Source organism: Anoplolepis gracilipes, chromosome 6 (assembly GCF_047496725.1).
Source record: "Anoplolepis gracilipes chromosome 6, ASM4749672v1, whole genome shotgun sequence".
Taxonomy (NCBI): domain Eukaryota; kingdom Metazoa; phylum Arthropoda; class Insecta; order Hymenoptera; family Formicidae; genus Anoplolepis; species Anoplolepis gracilipes.
This window is the reverse complement of record NC_132975.1, coordinates 3,647,533-3,660,942: the sequence shown is the minus strand read 5'-3', so window position 1 is coordinate 3,660,942 and position 13,410 is coordinate 3,647,533. Positions and strand designations below refer to the sequence as shown.

At 36.3% G+C, this 13,410-nt stretch overlaps 1 protein-coding gene and 1 long non-coding RNA gene across 2 annotated transcripts in view; one reads left to right on the top strand and one right to left on the bottom strand.

Moving 5' to 3' along the window:
- Positions 1–13,410, bottom strand: part of LOC140667268 (uncharacterized) — a 95,149-nt gene that overhangs the window by 11,059 nt on the left and 70,680 nt on the right. The gene's annotated exons all lie outside the window — the stretch shown is intronic.
- LOC140666826 (uncharacterized) lies at positions 2,562–11,775 on the top strand (the record flags this gene model as incomplete). Its single annotated transcript, XM_072894374.1, has 3 exons — positions 2,562–2,850; positions 3,349–3,565; positions 11,574–11,775. Coding segments are annotated over 3 exons (708 nt in total), but the record flags the coding sequence as incomplete, so codon positions are not given.

Genomic DNA, 13,410 nt, shown 5'->3' with positions numbered 1-13,410 from the left:
AGTGTGATTATGAGAAATGCTGGCTGGAGTGATCCAACTACTGTGAATGGACACTTTAATTTTTGCGTACCGCTCTACATGTTATTGGGATTTTGCGAGGATTACAGACGCATAGTAATTAACGCTCGTCACGAGTTGATCTTAATACGATCGCGCAATGACAACAATTGTCTGGTTGGAGCTTCGATGGTGGAGCCTGTGATCAACATATTCAAGATACAATGGCGAATGCCACATGTGCTGTTGAGTGAAATTAAGAAGCTGTCTATGCTGTGTGCTCTGGAAAGCGGACGCTACCTCAGCATGGATTTTCGCTCGTGGGATCTGTACGAGTTTCCGTTGTTGCAGCATACAGCCAAGCATTCGTGGGCCATTAAGACCGCGACTCAGCTGGAGAAACCACGATATGTTATCTTTGCTCTGCAGACAGGCCGGAAGAATGTTATGCCCGAGGGTATGAGTAAATTCGATGACTGCAAATTAACAAACGTGAACCTCTATCTGAACTCGGAATGTTATCCGTACGACGACATGAATCTGGATTTTGATAAAAACAAATGGTCGATTCTATACGACACGTACGCGCGTTTCTACAAAAATTATTACGGACACGAGTACCTCTACCCGAGTCTCACCGACTCACTGTTTCTACTTTACGGTCTGTTTGTGATCATCGATTCTTCTCGACAAAACAAATCGGTGAAAAATGCTACCGTAGACGTAAGATTAGAATTTGATTGTAAGGAAAATGTGCCGGCAAACACTACTGCTTATTGTCTCATTTTGCATGATCGCGTTGTCGAATACAATCCTCTAACGAACATAGTACGTAAAATTACATGAATCAACAATTATCCCCTCCAATGTTAAAACTTGCGATACAAGAAAAATCTATCCTACAACCAAAATTATACGTTGAATATTATATGAAATTATAAGGCGCTCTTAAACCGAGCAGGAACGCTCGTCTTATCAACCAACGGCCGAATCTTCTGTAAACGAAATTGGAGAATCGCATACCGGATCACCGGAACAATCGGTACTATACGAGCGAGTAAGAAAGCAACAGCATTCCATAGGCCAAAATCATTAGGCAAAGAAAGGGCTATCGAAACTATCGCAGCAGCAAAAAGAGAGCAGCGAATAAGAATTCTCGCCGTAATCTAATTAACATTGACTTCATTACTAATTTCACTGTATTCATTATATTATTCAAGTATCTTATACTTTTTTAGTTTAGCACGTATCTCTTTTAGAAGTATATTAGTGTATCTTTATATATACACGTGCATTTAGCATTTTGTAATATTTTTATTTTTGAATAAATTTGGAATTTTTATACATTTATATTTCTTTTACTGTCGCCTTCTTCTTTGCTCTCTCCTTTCCTTACCATCATGCTCTCTTCTTTCCTTACACATCATACTCTTCTTGTCCTACGCCTATAGCGCTGTCCTTTTCTCACCATACGTACTCTCCTTCCCGCTATCCTCCTTCCTCTCTATTCTTTCTCTCGCACCCATATCTCCTTTTCCTACAATCATGCTCTCCTTTTCTTATCATCATGCTCTCCTTGTCCTACGCCATATAGAATGCCTATAGCACCATCTCTCTCTACCACGTTGCGAACGCCAATCGCATCGTCTCTCTCTCTACCGCGTTGCAAACGCCTATAGTACCGTCTCACAGTGGTGAAATTTCTTGAAATCTTGGCCAAAACTTAAAAAAATAAATGTTTTTTTAGAAGATGTATAACATACCAATCGATAGGCAAATGTTTATAGTATATTATGATAAAATTTTTATAACCCATTTAGCTTTATTAGTTCATTATGTTAATTATATGTATATTGCATATTTTTAATAATGCAATAGTTAGTTATCATATCAATAACTTTTAACAAAGGAATATAATATATTTCGCTTTACGACAATTACGAAATAATGTGTTCCACTTCTGAAGGTTTGTAGAGTATGTGTTATATCATATATATTTTATAACCTTAACGATTTTATAAGATTACATTGACATAACCTAATTTTTTTAAATTTTATATTTTAATTATTAGTCCTATGCGATCCGATTAAATTATAAACACAAAATTATAATATATTTTAATTTTTTATCGAATGACAAAAAAAATTTGCGAATATTTGCGATTATGGATGTAATGTATAACTATATATAGGACAATTACATTTTTATAAATACAACTTTTTTTTATATTTAATAATATAATATTCAACAATAAAATATATATTTTTAGATTATACTGATTACGTTATTTTGAGAAGAAAAGAAATGGTTGAAATAATGAGAAAATGTTCATCAAAGATATTTCAAAAACAATGTGATTATTAACGACAACATATAAAAGAAATAACTCATTGCTCAGAAAATTTTTCAAATGAGACTAAACAATTAATAGCTCATTTTATTTCTGATTTTTAAAATTAGATGGCTTAAAGTATCTCGAAAATATGAATATTTTCTTACTAAGAATCGGGAATGGCTTGAAACAAGTCTTACTTTTCGTAATAATATTTCCAATTCTTGAATTATTGGTGGACGTCCAGCAATTGATTTTGACAAAAGTAGTGAACGATCAAAACGGCGTAAAACTAAAAAATTACGTTCACAATCAAGTTCTTCTGAGTTATTATATACTGCCCAGATGAATTTCCGTTCTTCAGGACAATTAGTTGCTGCTAAAATTTTAAAAGATATAACATCTTCGCCTAAAAAAGCTTCTAAGTATCGAAAAGCGTACAAGAGTAACTTATGTCTGATTACTTCATTATCTGAAGACAAAGCTTTATTAATGATTATAAAAGCAAAATTATCAAAACGTCAATAAAATGTCATCAGATAAACTGCACAAGAATGCAACAGCAAAATTTTCCCAAATTATGAAACAATTTCTAAAGCAAAAAAACGATGTTATCTGGTGTTGTGACTCAACACACTTATCTGAAAAGAAAAAATAAATTCATAAAATAAAGAAATAAAATACTAAAATTAAGCAAGCAAAGCAAAGCATTAGAAAGAATTAAATAAGAATTAAATAGAAAGATTAAGAAAGAAAAATAAGACGTGACCAACAAGAAAGCAAGTCACGGTCAAGCTGAGTAAGCATTACGAAACCCGAGCACGGAGCACGTCCCGCGCTCCGACCCGGAAAACCTCATCCTTCCACCCTCAAAATTAAAGCGATATATAAACCGAGACCCATCGCGATCGCTCGTAAGAAAGTCACTCATAAGAAAGCTGTGCGTAAACAAGTTATCTACCTATCGACACGGCTCGTCTTCACGACGACCGAATACGCGAGTTAATAGTAGTGTAAGATAAGTGTAACAGTACGACAGAAATATATTCCTTTACTATACAAGTACGGAGTGCGTTCATTTGCTGCCTGAGTTCCAACTTTTTGGGCGAATATCCCGGAAGACCCTATCCTTACGGCACGGACACAACACCGGAAAATATCACAATAACTGAGACAAGTGCTGAAGTAAATTTACAAAGTTCATTAAATCACACAGTCCAACGTATTTTATTTGTGTAAAAAGAAATTCTTGACACGTTAAAATCTACTCAACTATCAGATTTACTTCTTATTTTTAAGTGGGGTTGTGATGGCAGTTCAGGATTGAGTGAATATAAACAGAAATTTTTCAATGAAACTGTCTCAGATGCTTAGTGTTTTTACGATATCATTTGTACCACTTCAATTAATAGTTGATAAATATGACGATAAAAACAAAATTATCTTGTGGAAGAACCCTCGGCCTTCATCTCCCCGATTTTGTAGACCCATAAAATTGCAATTTATTCAAGAAAATACAGAGTCCACTCAAAAGGAAGTACAATATATAGAAAATCAAATAATTGCATTTAGTTATTCTTCCGTCATAATTAATGAGAAAAAAGTACTAGTTAAACATAAGTTATTATTTACCATGATAGATGGAAAAGTATGCAATGCAATTTCATTTAATACGTATACTCAAAGATATTATTTGTGCGGAGCAACAGCAAAAGATTTTAAATAAGATAGAATTCTTCAAAAAAAAAGTTAATGAATCATAATTACAATTTGGTTTATCTACTTTACATGCGTGGATACGTATGTTTGAATGTCTTCTACGTTTATCATATAAATTAAATGTAAAGAAATAGCAGGTACGAACAGAAGAAGAAAAACATATAGTTGCCGAAAATAAGAAAGAAATGCAGCAAAAGTTTAAATCACAATTAGGATTGATAGTAGAAAACCAGAATATGGTAGTAGTAATGATGGTAATACGGCTCGTTTTTTTGAAAATTCATCAGTGTCAGCTTTAATAACAGGTGTGGACGAGGAAATTATTAAAAGATTCTATATAATATTGCAAATTTTATCATGTGGTTACGATATAAATGTCGATGCTTTTCAAATATATGCATTAGAAACTGCAAGAAGATTTGTTAATATATATTCATGGTATAATATGCCTACTACAGTTCATAAAATATTAATACATAGTTCTCAAATTATTTCTTCTGTAATATTACCGATTGGGCAACTATCAGAGGAGGCACAAGAGGCCCGTAATAAAGATATAATAAAAAAATATCGTGAAGGATTTACTCGTAAATTTTCTAGAATAGCTGAAATGGAAGATCTTTTTCATCTGCTTTTAATTTCTTCGGATCCATATATTTCAAGTTTGAAAAATCTACCAAAAACACAATCAAAACATTTATCAAAAGATACTTTAGAACTTCTGTTAGTACCAGATATTGCTACGTCGACATTATCATCATTACAGTCTATATTAGATAGTGATTCAGGCTAACAAACAAAAATTACATGCACATTATGTTATATTAATTTATTACAAAAAAATTGTTTAAGATTAAATTAAAATTATAAATGGTTAAATTAAGTTACAAATATTTAACTTTATTAAAATGTGTATAAGTTATATTACAAATTAAGTTAAAGTTAAATTAAAGTTACAAATGGTTAACTTTGTTAAAATATGTTTAAATATGTATATTTTTATGATTAATACAGTATTTTAATATTTTATTCTTAAATATATTTATAAAAATGTTCCATTATATTAAAGCAGTATTTTATGCTTTTCTTTTTTATATATTATATTATTAGTAATTAAATAAACTTAAATAATAATTTTAATAATAACCTTAGAGTTTTGGCCACGTTTTTATTGAAATTCGCCACTGTGCGTCTCTCTCTACCGCGTTGGAAATGTCTATCGTACCGTCTCTCTCTACCACGTTGCGAACGCCTATCGCGTAGTTACCATGGGGATATTATAAAAAATTTATATATATTTATTATTATTAATCTAATTATTTACTGCAAATATACATTATGGGTAAACAGAGGGGGGAATAATTTACCTATAACAGTTGAGATTCCTCTCTCTCACCATTAGACCTCCACAATCAGTCGGAGAGGACACTCCCTCCACCTGCAGAACCATTTGTACCCCCCCTTGCCCCACAATCCGGGGCATTTGGTACCCCCCTTCTCCATCCACGGATACATCAGTACCAGGAGGGTAAGGTAAGCAGTTCCCCCGCTTACCTCACCCCCCTCAGATCCCTGAGTTAGATCTCTCTTTAATTTATCTACTAATAATAATATATAAATAATAATAATAATATGTATATTATTTAAATAGTAAGAAAATTTTTGTATAAATTTTCTTTTTATTAATATTTATTAATAACATTACGTGTATATATTTAAGGCAGCATATATAGTATAGAAAAATCTTGCAAGATGACAAAACATAAAATTGTACGTACTTTAGAAGAAAACGAAAAATTTTTACAACGATGTCGAGAAAAAAGAAGGGAGAATCAACGACGCTGTCGTGAAAACAAATTAGTTGAAAATTCTTCAAAAAACTCAAATCAACAAACTATTTGTGTTGTTGGTACATAAAATGATAATCGTGTAATAGAATTAGATTGGGAAATTGAAGAAAATCCTTTAAGAGTTAGATCAACATTACAATTAAATAATCTTTTTTTATATTAAAAACACGAGCACAAATATCGGGTCTTTCAGAAGCTTGTTGACCAGATAAAAGGTTTTCCTCAATTTCACGCAATTTTGGATTGCAAGTAATGGTAATAAAAATTCTCCATTTACAGTTCTTCTTCAAAGAAGTAACCGTATGAAACAAATCAAGGTTTAAGAGATTACTTACAAATTGTTTGTACTAATTGTTTGTTGTTACTACGTAATTCTTTTTGATAATTTTTACAATAATCAATTCTATCTTTTACAATTTTTACATAACTGTCTACAAGCCATTGCTGAAATAAGCGACGTCCTAATAAAAACCCATTAAATTCATCGCGAATAGCTATACGGTATTTAATATATTGTTCTCTACAGCGAATAACTTAAATGGGCGTATTGGAAAAATGGTTATACTTCTTTCTACATTTATTGGATCATCACGTAATATGTTACAAAATTATTAAGATGCAATGGCAATAGTAGATAGGATAAGAGAGTTCTAATTTAGGGATCTGAGGGGGATGAGGTAAACGGGGGAAAACGAGGCGAGGTACCTTGCCCCCCGTACTGATCGGGGGGGGGGACCAAATGTCCCCCTAGGCTGAGGGGGAAGGGGGAAGTACCAAATGTCCCCCCAGATTGAGGGGGAAGGGTGGTACCAAACACCCCTCCTGATTGAGGGGGAGGGGGAGGGGGAAGGCATACATATGGTTCCGCACGTGGAGGGAGTGTCCTCTCCGACTGACTGCGGAGGTCTGATGGTGAGAGAGGAATGTCAACTGTTATAGATATATTACACCCTGTTTAGCCATAATGTATATTTGCAATAAATAATTACGTTCGCAACGTGGTAGAGGGAGACGGTGCGATAGACGTTCGCAACGCGGTAGAGGGAGAAGGTGCTATAGGCGTTCGCAACGCGTTAGAGGGAGAAGGTGCTATAGGCGTTCGCAACGCGTTAGAGGGAGACGGTGATATAGGCGTTCGCAACGCGTTAGAGGGAGACGGTGCGATAGGCGTTCTATATAGCGTAGGACAAGGAGAGTATGACGTGGTGTGAGAAGGAAAGCGCTGTATGTGTATGACAAGGGAGTGCATGATGATAGAAAAAGGAGGGCATGATGGTAAGAAAAGGAGAGCATGATGGTAGGAAAAGGAGATATGAGTGCGAGAGAAAAGAATAGAGAGGAAGAAGGATAGCGAGAAGGAGAGCGTGTTATAGGGTGCGAGAGAAAGAATAGAGAGGAAGGAGGATAGCGGAGGCGCGATAAGACGGAGGCTAAGGCGTACGCGAGAAAAAAGATAATTTTTGCATGTTAAGTTTTTTATAATGTTAAATGTTATCTTATTATCTAATTATATCTAATACAGAGGAAGAAGGATGGGATAGATGATGAAGGTAGATAAGTAATAAATATATATAAGTTTAACATAAATTTTATTTAAAAAGTGTGTATGTGTATACATATAAAGTGTGTGTGTGTGTGTGTGTTTTAAAATTAAAAAAGAATAGAAATTGTAATAGAAAATTTAAAAAATTAAAATAGTTATATGTTTAAATATAAAAATATAAAAAAGAATTAAAATTATAGTAGAAAATTTAAAAAATTAAAAATTTGTAGGGGCGATGCGCCATGGAAACTCGTCATAGCTGCGTCTGTAACAGGAAAAAAAAAACATTTTTATTAGTACTTTAAAAATATTTTCTAAAATGATAAAAATTATAAATACTCACAATCTATTCATACAGAGTCTCTCTCATCTGACAACCTGGAGTCCTCCTGCAGAGTTTCGGGGAGCCACGGTTCCTCTGTCTCCCACACCTCATACGGAAGCTCACTAAAGAGTTTCCGCAAACAAAGACGATCCTCGTTAAACTGAGGAGTCACCTTCTCGCACCTCCGGTTCTCGGGAGTGTCACCCCAAAGATCGTCACGCCCCCATGCATATAACTCTCTCTCGTGGCGCCGGAACATCTTTTTAATTTGTCTATCATAAATATTTACAAATCCCTTAATTTTTACATCAGCCTGTGACTCGTACTGTAAAAAAAACATTATTATTATTAGTACTATTAGTAACGCTATTAGTACCAATATTATTTAAAAAAATAAATACTTACGTTTTTAAATGCTACTATATTTAGCACAACTCTTATTAATTCATGTGCGAGATCCCTCATCGTCCTTGCCAAATAACGCCAGTTTTGAGTAAAAATTATATCCACTAACGAACACATCTCGTGGTGTGGCATCCTTAAAACTTGCGCACTTTAGTCGTTCACAGACTAACATAGTCCTGATGAAAGTTCTAACGGAGTTAGCCAACGTCTCGGGAAAGAAAAGTAGGGGATGTGTAGCAGCATCTAGACTTAAATTACGCAGCGAGGTCGATAAACAGAAGATCCTTTGAGCTTTTTTCAGTTTTTTTTCAACACATGTGTGTGTGTATTAAATGAGTTATGTACAAATCGCTTTCTTCTTTCTTCTAAAAAGGTTTTCCTTCTTATTCTTTTTACCAGTCGCAGCCTCATTTTTTTAAGATGTCTCATTTCCGGAATATGTTTTAATCGCGTACGTTCTATATCGGTATTTTCATCGATCACATCACATAAAAAATCTATTTCGTCACGGATCTCGAAAAACAGTTCTAACGATCTTGTATAAGTCTTTGGTAAACCAATTTCACGATTTTGTAAAAATTGCACTACAGAATTCATGGCACTACCGAAGGCGTTGTAGTTTATGCGATACTAAACTATTCAAAAGTTATAGCACCGTGTGTGCGGCTGTCGTATGATGAAATCGAATCAAATGTATACGACAATTGAAATATTCGGTTACAAATGTATACGACAAAGCGTAAGATAAAATTTTTGGCTAAATGATAACATAAACAGACTATCGACAGTACGGATGTTTGCGCTAAAGAATAACGCGCCGACAGTACGAATGTTTGCGCTAAAGAATAACGTGTCGCATAGTGGGTGGGCATTATCATGTATATTTGACTATAAATATAAATAATAAATATAATCAGGCGTTCTATAGTACGATGTGGTGTATGTGTAAGACAAAGAGTGCATGACGATAAGAAAAGGAGAGCATGATGGCAGGAAAAGGAGATATGAGTGCGAGAGAAAGAATAGAGAGGAAGAACAGCGCGCATGGTGAGAGAAAGAATAGAGAGGAAGGAGAGCGCGCATGGTGAGAAAAGGACAGCGCTATAGACGTAGGACAAGGAGAGTATGATGTGTAAGGAAAGGAGAGAGCATGATAGTAAGGAAAGAAGGTGACAGTAAAAGAAATATAAATGTATAAAAATTCCAAATTTATTTAAAATTAAAAAAATTTAATTACAGAATGTAGAAAATAATACTTGAACTATAGTTTTTTAATGTAAATATGGGTTGATTGAACCTTCATGATGATGATTCGACCACCAATTGAATATTTTAAATACATTTTGTAAAGCGCAATTTCGTACATGTCTATCGCAACGCAGAGTAGCATCTAATTTATCTAAAGCAGGAACGTCATCATAGTCGTTATCCAATGTATCGATAATAAGACCGATTCTCGCATCGTCTTCCAGTAAATTTGCAAACCATTCTCATTTTTCATGTCCTTTGACATACACTCGAGAAGATGTATCTTTCAACGTCACAGCCTCAGTGATTAAACGTTTAGCCATGTAGTATGGAACGTTTCCATCTTCCCATTGCAGATTGTGATGTTTTCCAACCAACCATGCAACCTGAGATCTCTCAGACCTCGTGAGCAAACGGAATGGTATAAGACTTGTAAAAATATAATGAGACAGTACAGATCCTTGAGTCAGAATCGCAATTTCTTTCACGATAAATTTTTTATTGATAATAAATCCTTGAAGATCCACAAACGTTGGCACAACCATAATGAAAAGATATTAGCGAGAACTACGACAACGAACGATTGACGTTAATCATCGAGTATCGCAAGTTTTTATGTTATATGATCCGGTATACGATTCTTCAATTTCGTTTACAGAAGAATCGAACGTTGGTTGGTTAGTTGATAAGACGAGCGTTCCTGCTCGTGTTGATTCATGTAATTTTACGTACTACGTTCGTTAGAGGATTGTATTCGACAACGCGATCATGCAAAATGAGACAATAGGCGGTAGTGTTTGCCGGCACATTTTCCTTACAATCAAATTCTATTCTTACGTCTACGGTAGCATTTTTCACCGATTCGTTTTGTCGAGAACAATCGATGATTACAAACGGACCGTAAAGTAGAAACAGTGAGACGGTAAGGCTCGGTTCGAGGTACTCGTATCCGTAATAGTTTTTGCAGAAACGCGCGTACGTGTCGTATAGAATCGACCATCTGTTTTTATCGAAATCCAGATTCATGTCGTCGTACGGATAACATTCCGAGTTCAGATAAAGTTTCACGTTTGTTAATTTGCAGTCGTCGAATTTACTCATATCCTCGAGCATAACATTCTTCCGACCTGTCTGCAGAGCAAAGATAACGTATCGTGGTTTCTCCAGCTGAGTCGCGGTCTTAATGGCCCACGAATGCTTGGTTATACGCTGCAACAGCGGAAACTCGTACAGATCCCACGAGCGAAAACCCATGCTGAGGTAGCGTCCGCTTTCCAGAGCGCGCAGCATAGACAGCTTCGTAACTTCACTCAACAGCACATGTGGCATTCGCCATTGTATCTTGAATATGTTGATCACAGGCTCCACCACCGAAGCTCCAACCAGACAATTGTTGTCATTGCGCGATCGTATTAAGATCAACTCGTGACGAGCGTTAATTACTATGCGTTTGTAATCCTCGCAAAATCCCAATAACATGTAGAGCGGTACGCAAAAATTAAAGTGTCCATTTACAGTAGTTGGATCACTCCAGCCAGCATTTCTCATAATCACGCTTTTATCGGATGATATTGTTACATAGTTTTTGAGCATACTCGTTATTCCCACGTTTCTGTTGCGATCAATCTCCACGCCATTGAGTTCGTATCGAAATTGCGCAACCGCATCAATTATCGTACGAGCAACCACCCGTCGACGAAATTTTTAAAACCACACCCGATTCGTTGGTTACAACGGTACAACGTGAATTGCAAACGTCCGCAGGTGTAAACATATTTCGAGAGCATTTAGATCCACTCGGACAAAAATATATATTAACTGTTATGAATCAAGATAAAAATAAAGCTATGGATTATGTGTACGGCATTAAGTTTTCTAACGATGGAATAATCCTCGGTGATAAACATTTTGACGTAGACAAAAATGATAATATAATTATCAATGAAGTAAAATATACGGGATCGCCTGGTCTCTATGAATTAATTTTCAAAAAAATCCCCGACGATGAAATATACACCGAAGATGATTTGCTTAAATATAAAAGTATATTACTAGCGACGAATGCGCATAAACGTGGGAATAAAGCACATAATCCAGTATTAGGGACTAAAGGATATAAGTATAAAAATGTAATTGCCGTTATTGTCTAACAGAAAAGCTGGAAAAGGTATACTACCGCGCGCTATGACTCTAAACAACAATAAGATCGAGTACGTGCATTGGAACGATCCAAACGAGTTGGTAGATCGTCTGCGATTACTGGATACTTCGCGTCGAACCGGTAACAATGCTCACGACAATGAAATCATGTCGATTATCGAAGAACTTCGCAAAGATGGTCTTATTATAAATTGAATGATGTATCGACAAAACTAATCAGTCGATCAGCGTCGCGTGACACTTTACGAAGCGTCGGAAAAAAATGCCTATCAACAAATTTGGCTTATTCGATTCAAGAAATGATGCAACCGGTACAAACGGCTCTTGGGATAGATTGGTAAAAAGTTATGTGCACGAAAACGCTCTGTGTCGCGTCGTTACAGACTTCGATGCGAGGTCGCGTAAGATTCGCCGTGTAGCGCAACCTGAGGCTGACACCGATGCCGTCAACAAATTGTACGTGCAGTCCTGCGTTAAAAGATTAATGAATCGACAGAAAGAATCAGACGAGAAGCTTACTTCGCTTGAGAAGGACGTGCGAGCATTACAGATTGCGCTAAACAATCTTCAACGCGCGGCTAACGCTAACTCAGAGACAGTTATCAACCCGAATGAGCATCAGTGAACGAGTTAGAAGCGGCTATCGAACGGTTATCGAACAGCTACGAAGGATTATCGAACGGCTGCGAACAATTATCAAACCGCTACGAAGAATTATCGAACTGCTATCTAACTACAATGAGTGGCAGTGGTAGTGAACGACCTAGCAGCAGCAGCAGCAGCAGCAGCAGCAACAGCCTCGAACGAGGCTATCAACATCTCAAGCAGGGCTGCGAACGAGGCTACGAACACGTTCTTCACGGCTACACTCAAGATTACAAACAACTCAAGAACTCCTACGATCGTTCGAAAGACGTCTGTGAACGAGGCTACGAACGGGTCAAAAGCGGCTACGAACGAGTCAAAAACGACTGTGAAAAAGGCTGCAAACGGGTCAAGAACAATTTTCGAATGGGTGAAGGACGGCGGTGAACAACGCAAGAACGGATCGAAAAACGTGAAAAAAATAAAAAACATAGAAAAAACGGAACTTAAAGAACGGTTATTAAAGGACGATAAACGAAAAATGAGTGATAAAAAAGCAAACAACAAACAACCATCGAAAAAAACTGACAAAGCAAAGAATCAACATAGTTTGAAGAGACGGCAGTTGGTAAACGAGCTGCACGCGCCAGCGAGAAAAAATTTTCCCCGAAGACACGTCATAGTGCAGGGATACGATGATCTGTGGCAAGCCGACATCGTCGAGATGCGTCCGTATGCTCGAGTCAACAAGGGATACAATTACATACTCACTGTTATCGATGTGTTGAGCAAGTATGCGTGGGTCGTACCGCTCAAGAGTAAAGGTGGAAGCGAGACGGCCGATGCGATTGCAGAGATAATTCGAGACGATGCGAGATGCCCGAAAAATTTTCAAACCGATCAAGGAAAAGAATTTTACAATGCAAATGTACAAAACCTCATGAAGAAACACGATATTAATCATTATTCGACATATTCCGTCATGAAAGCCTCGATCGTGGAACGCTTCAATCGTACTTTGAAGAATAAAATGTGGAAAATGTTTACGCTCAATGGAAACTACAAGTGGATCGACGAACTATCGAGACTCGTTGAAGAGTACAACACGCAAAAACATTGCACTATCGGTATGAGACCTGTCGATGTTACTCCAGCCGTCGCGGAGAAACTTTTACATACGGTGTACAGCAACGTAAAGATTGCGGCGCCTGCGAAATTTAAAATAGGCGATTCGGTGCGCGTGAG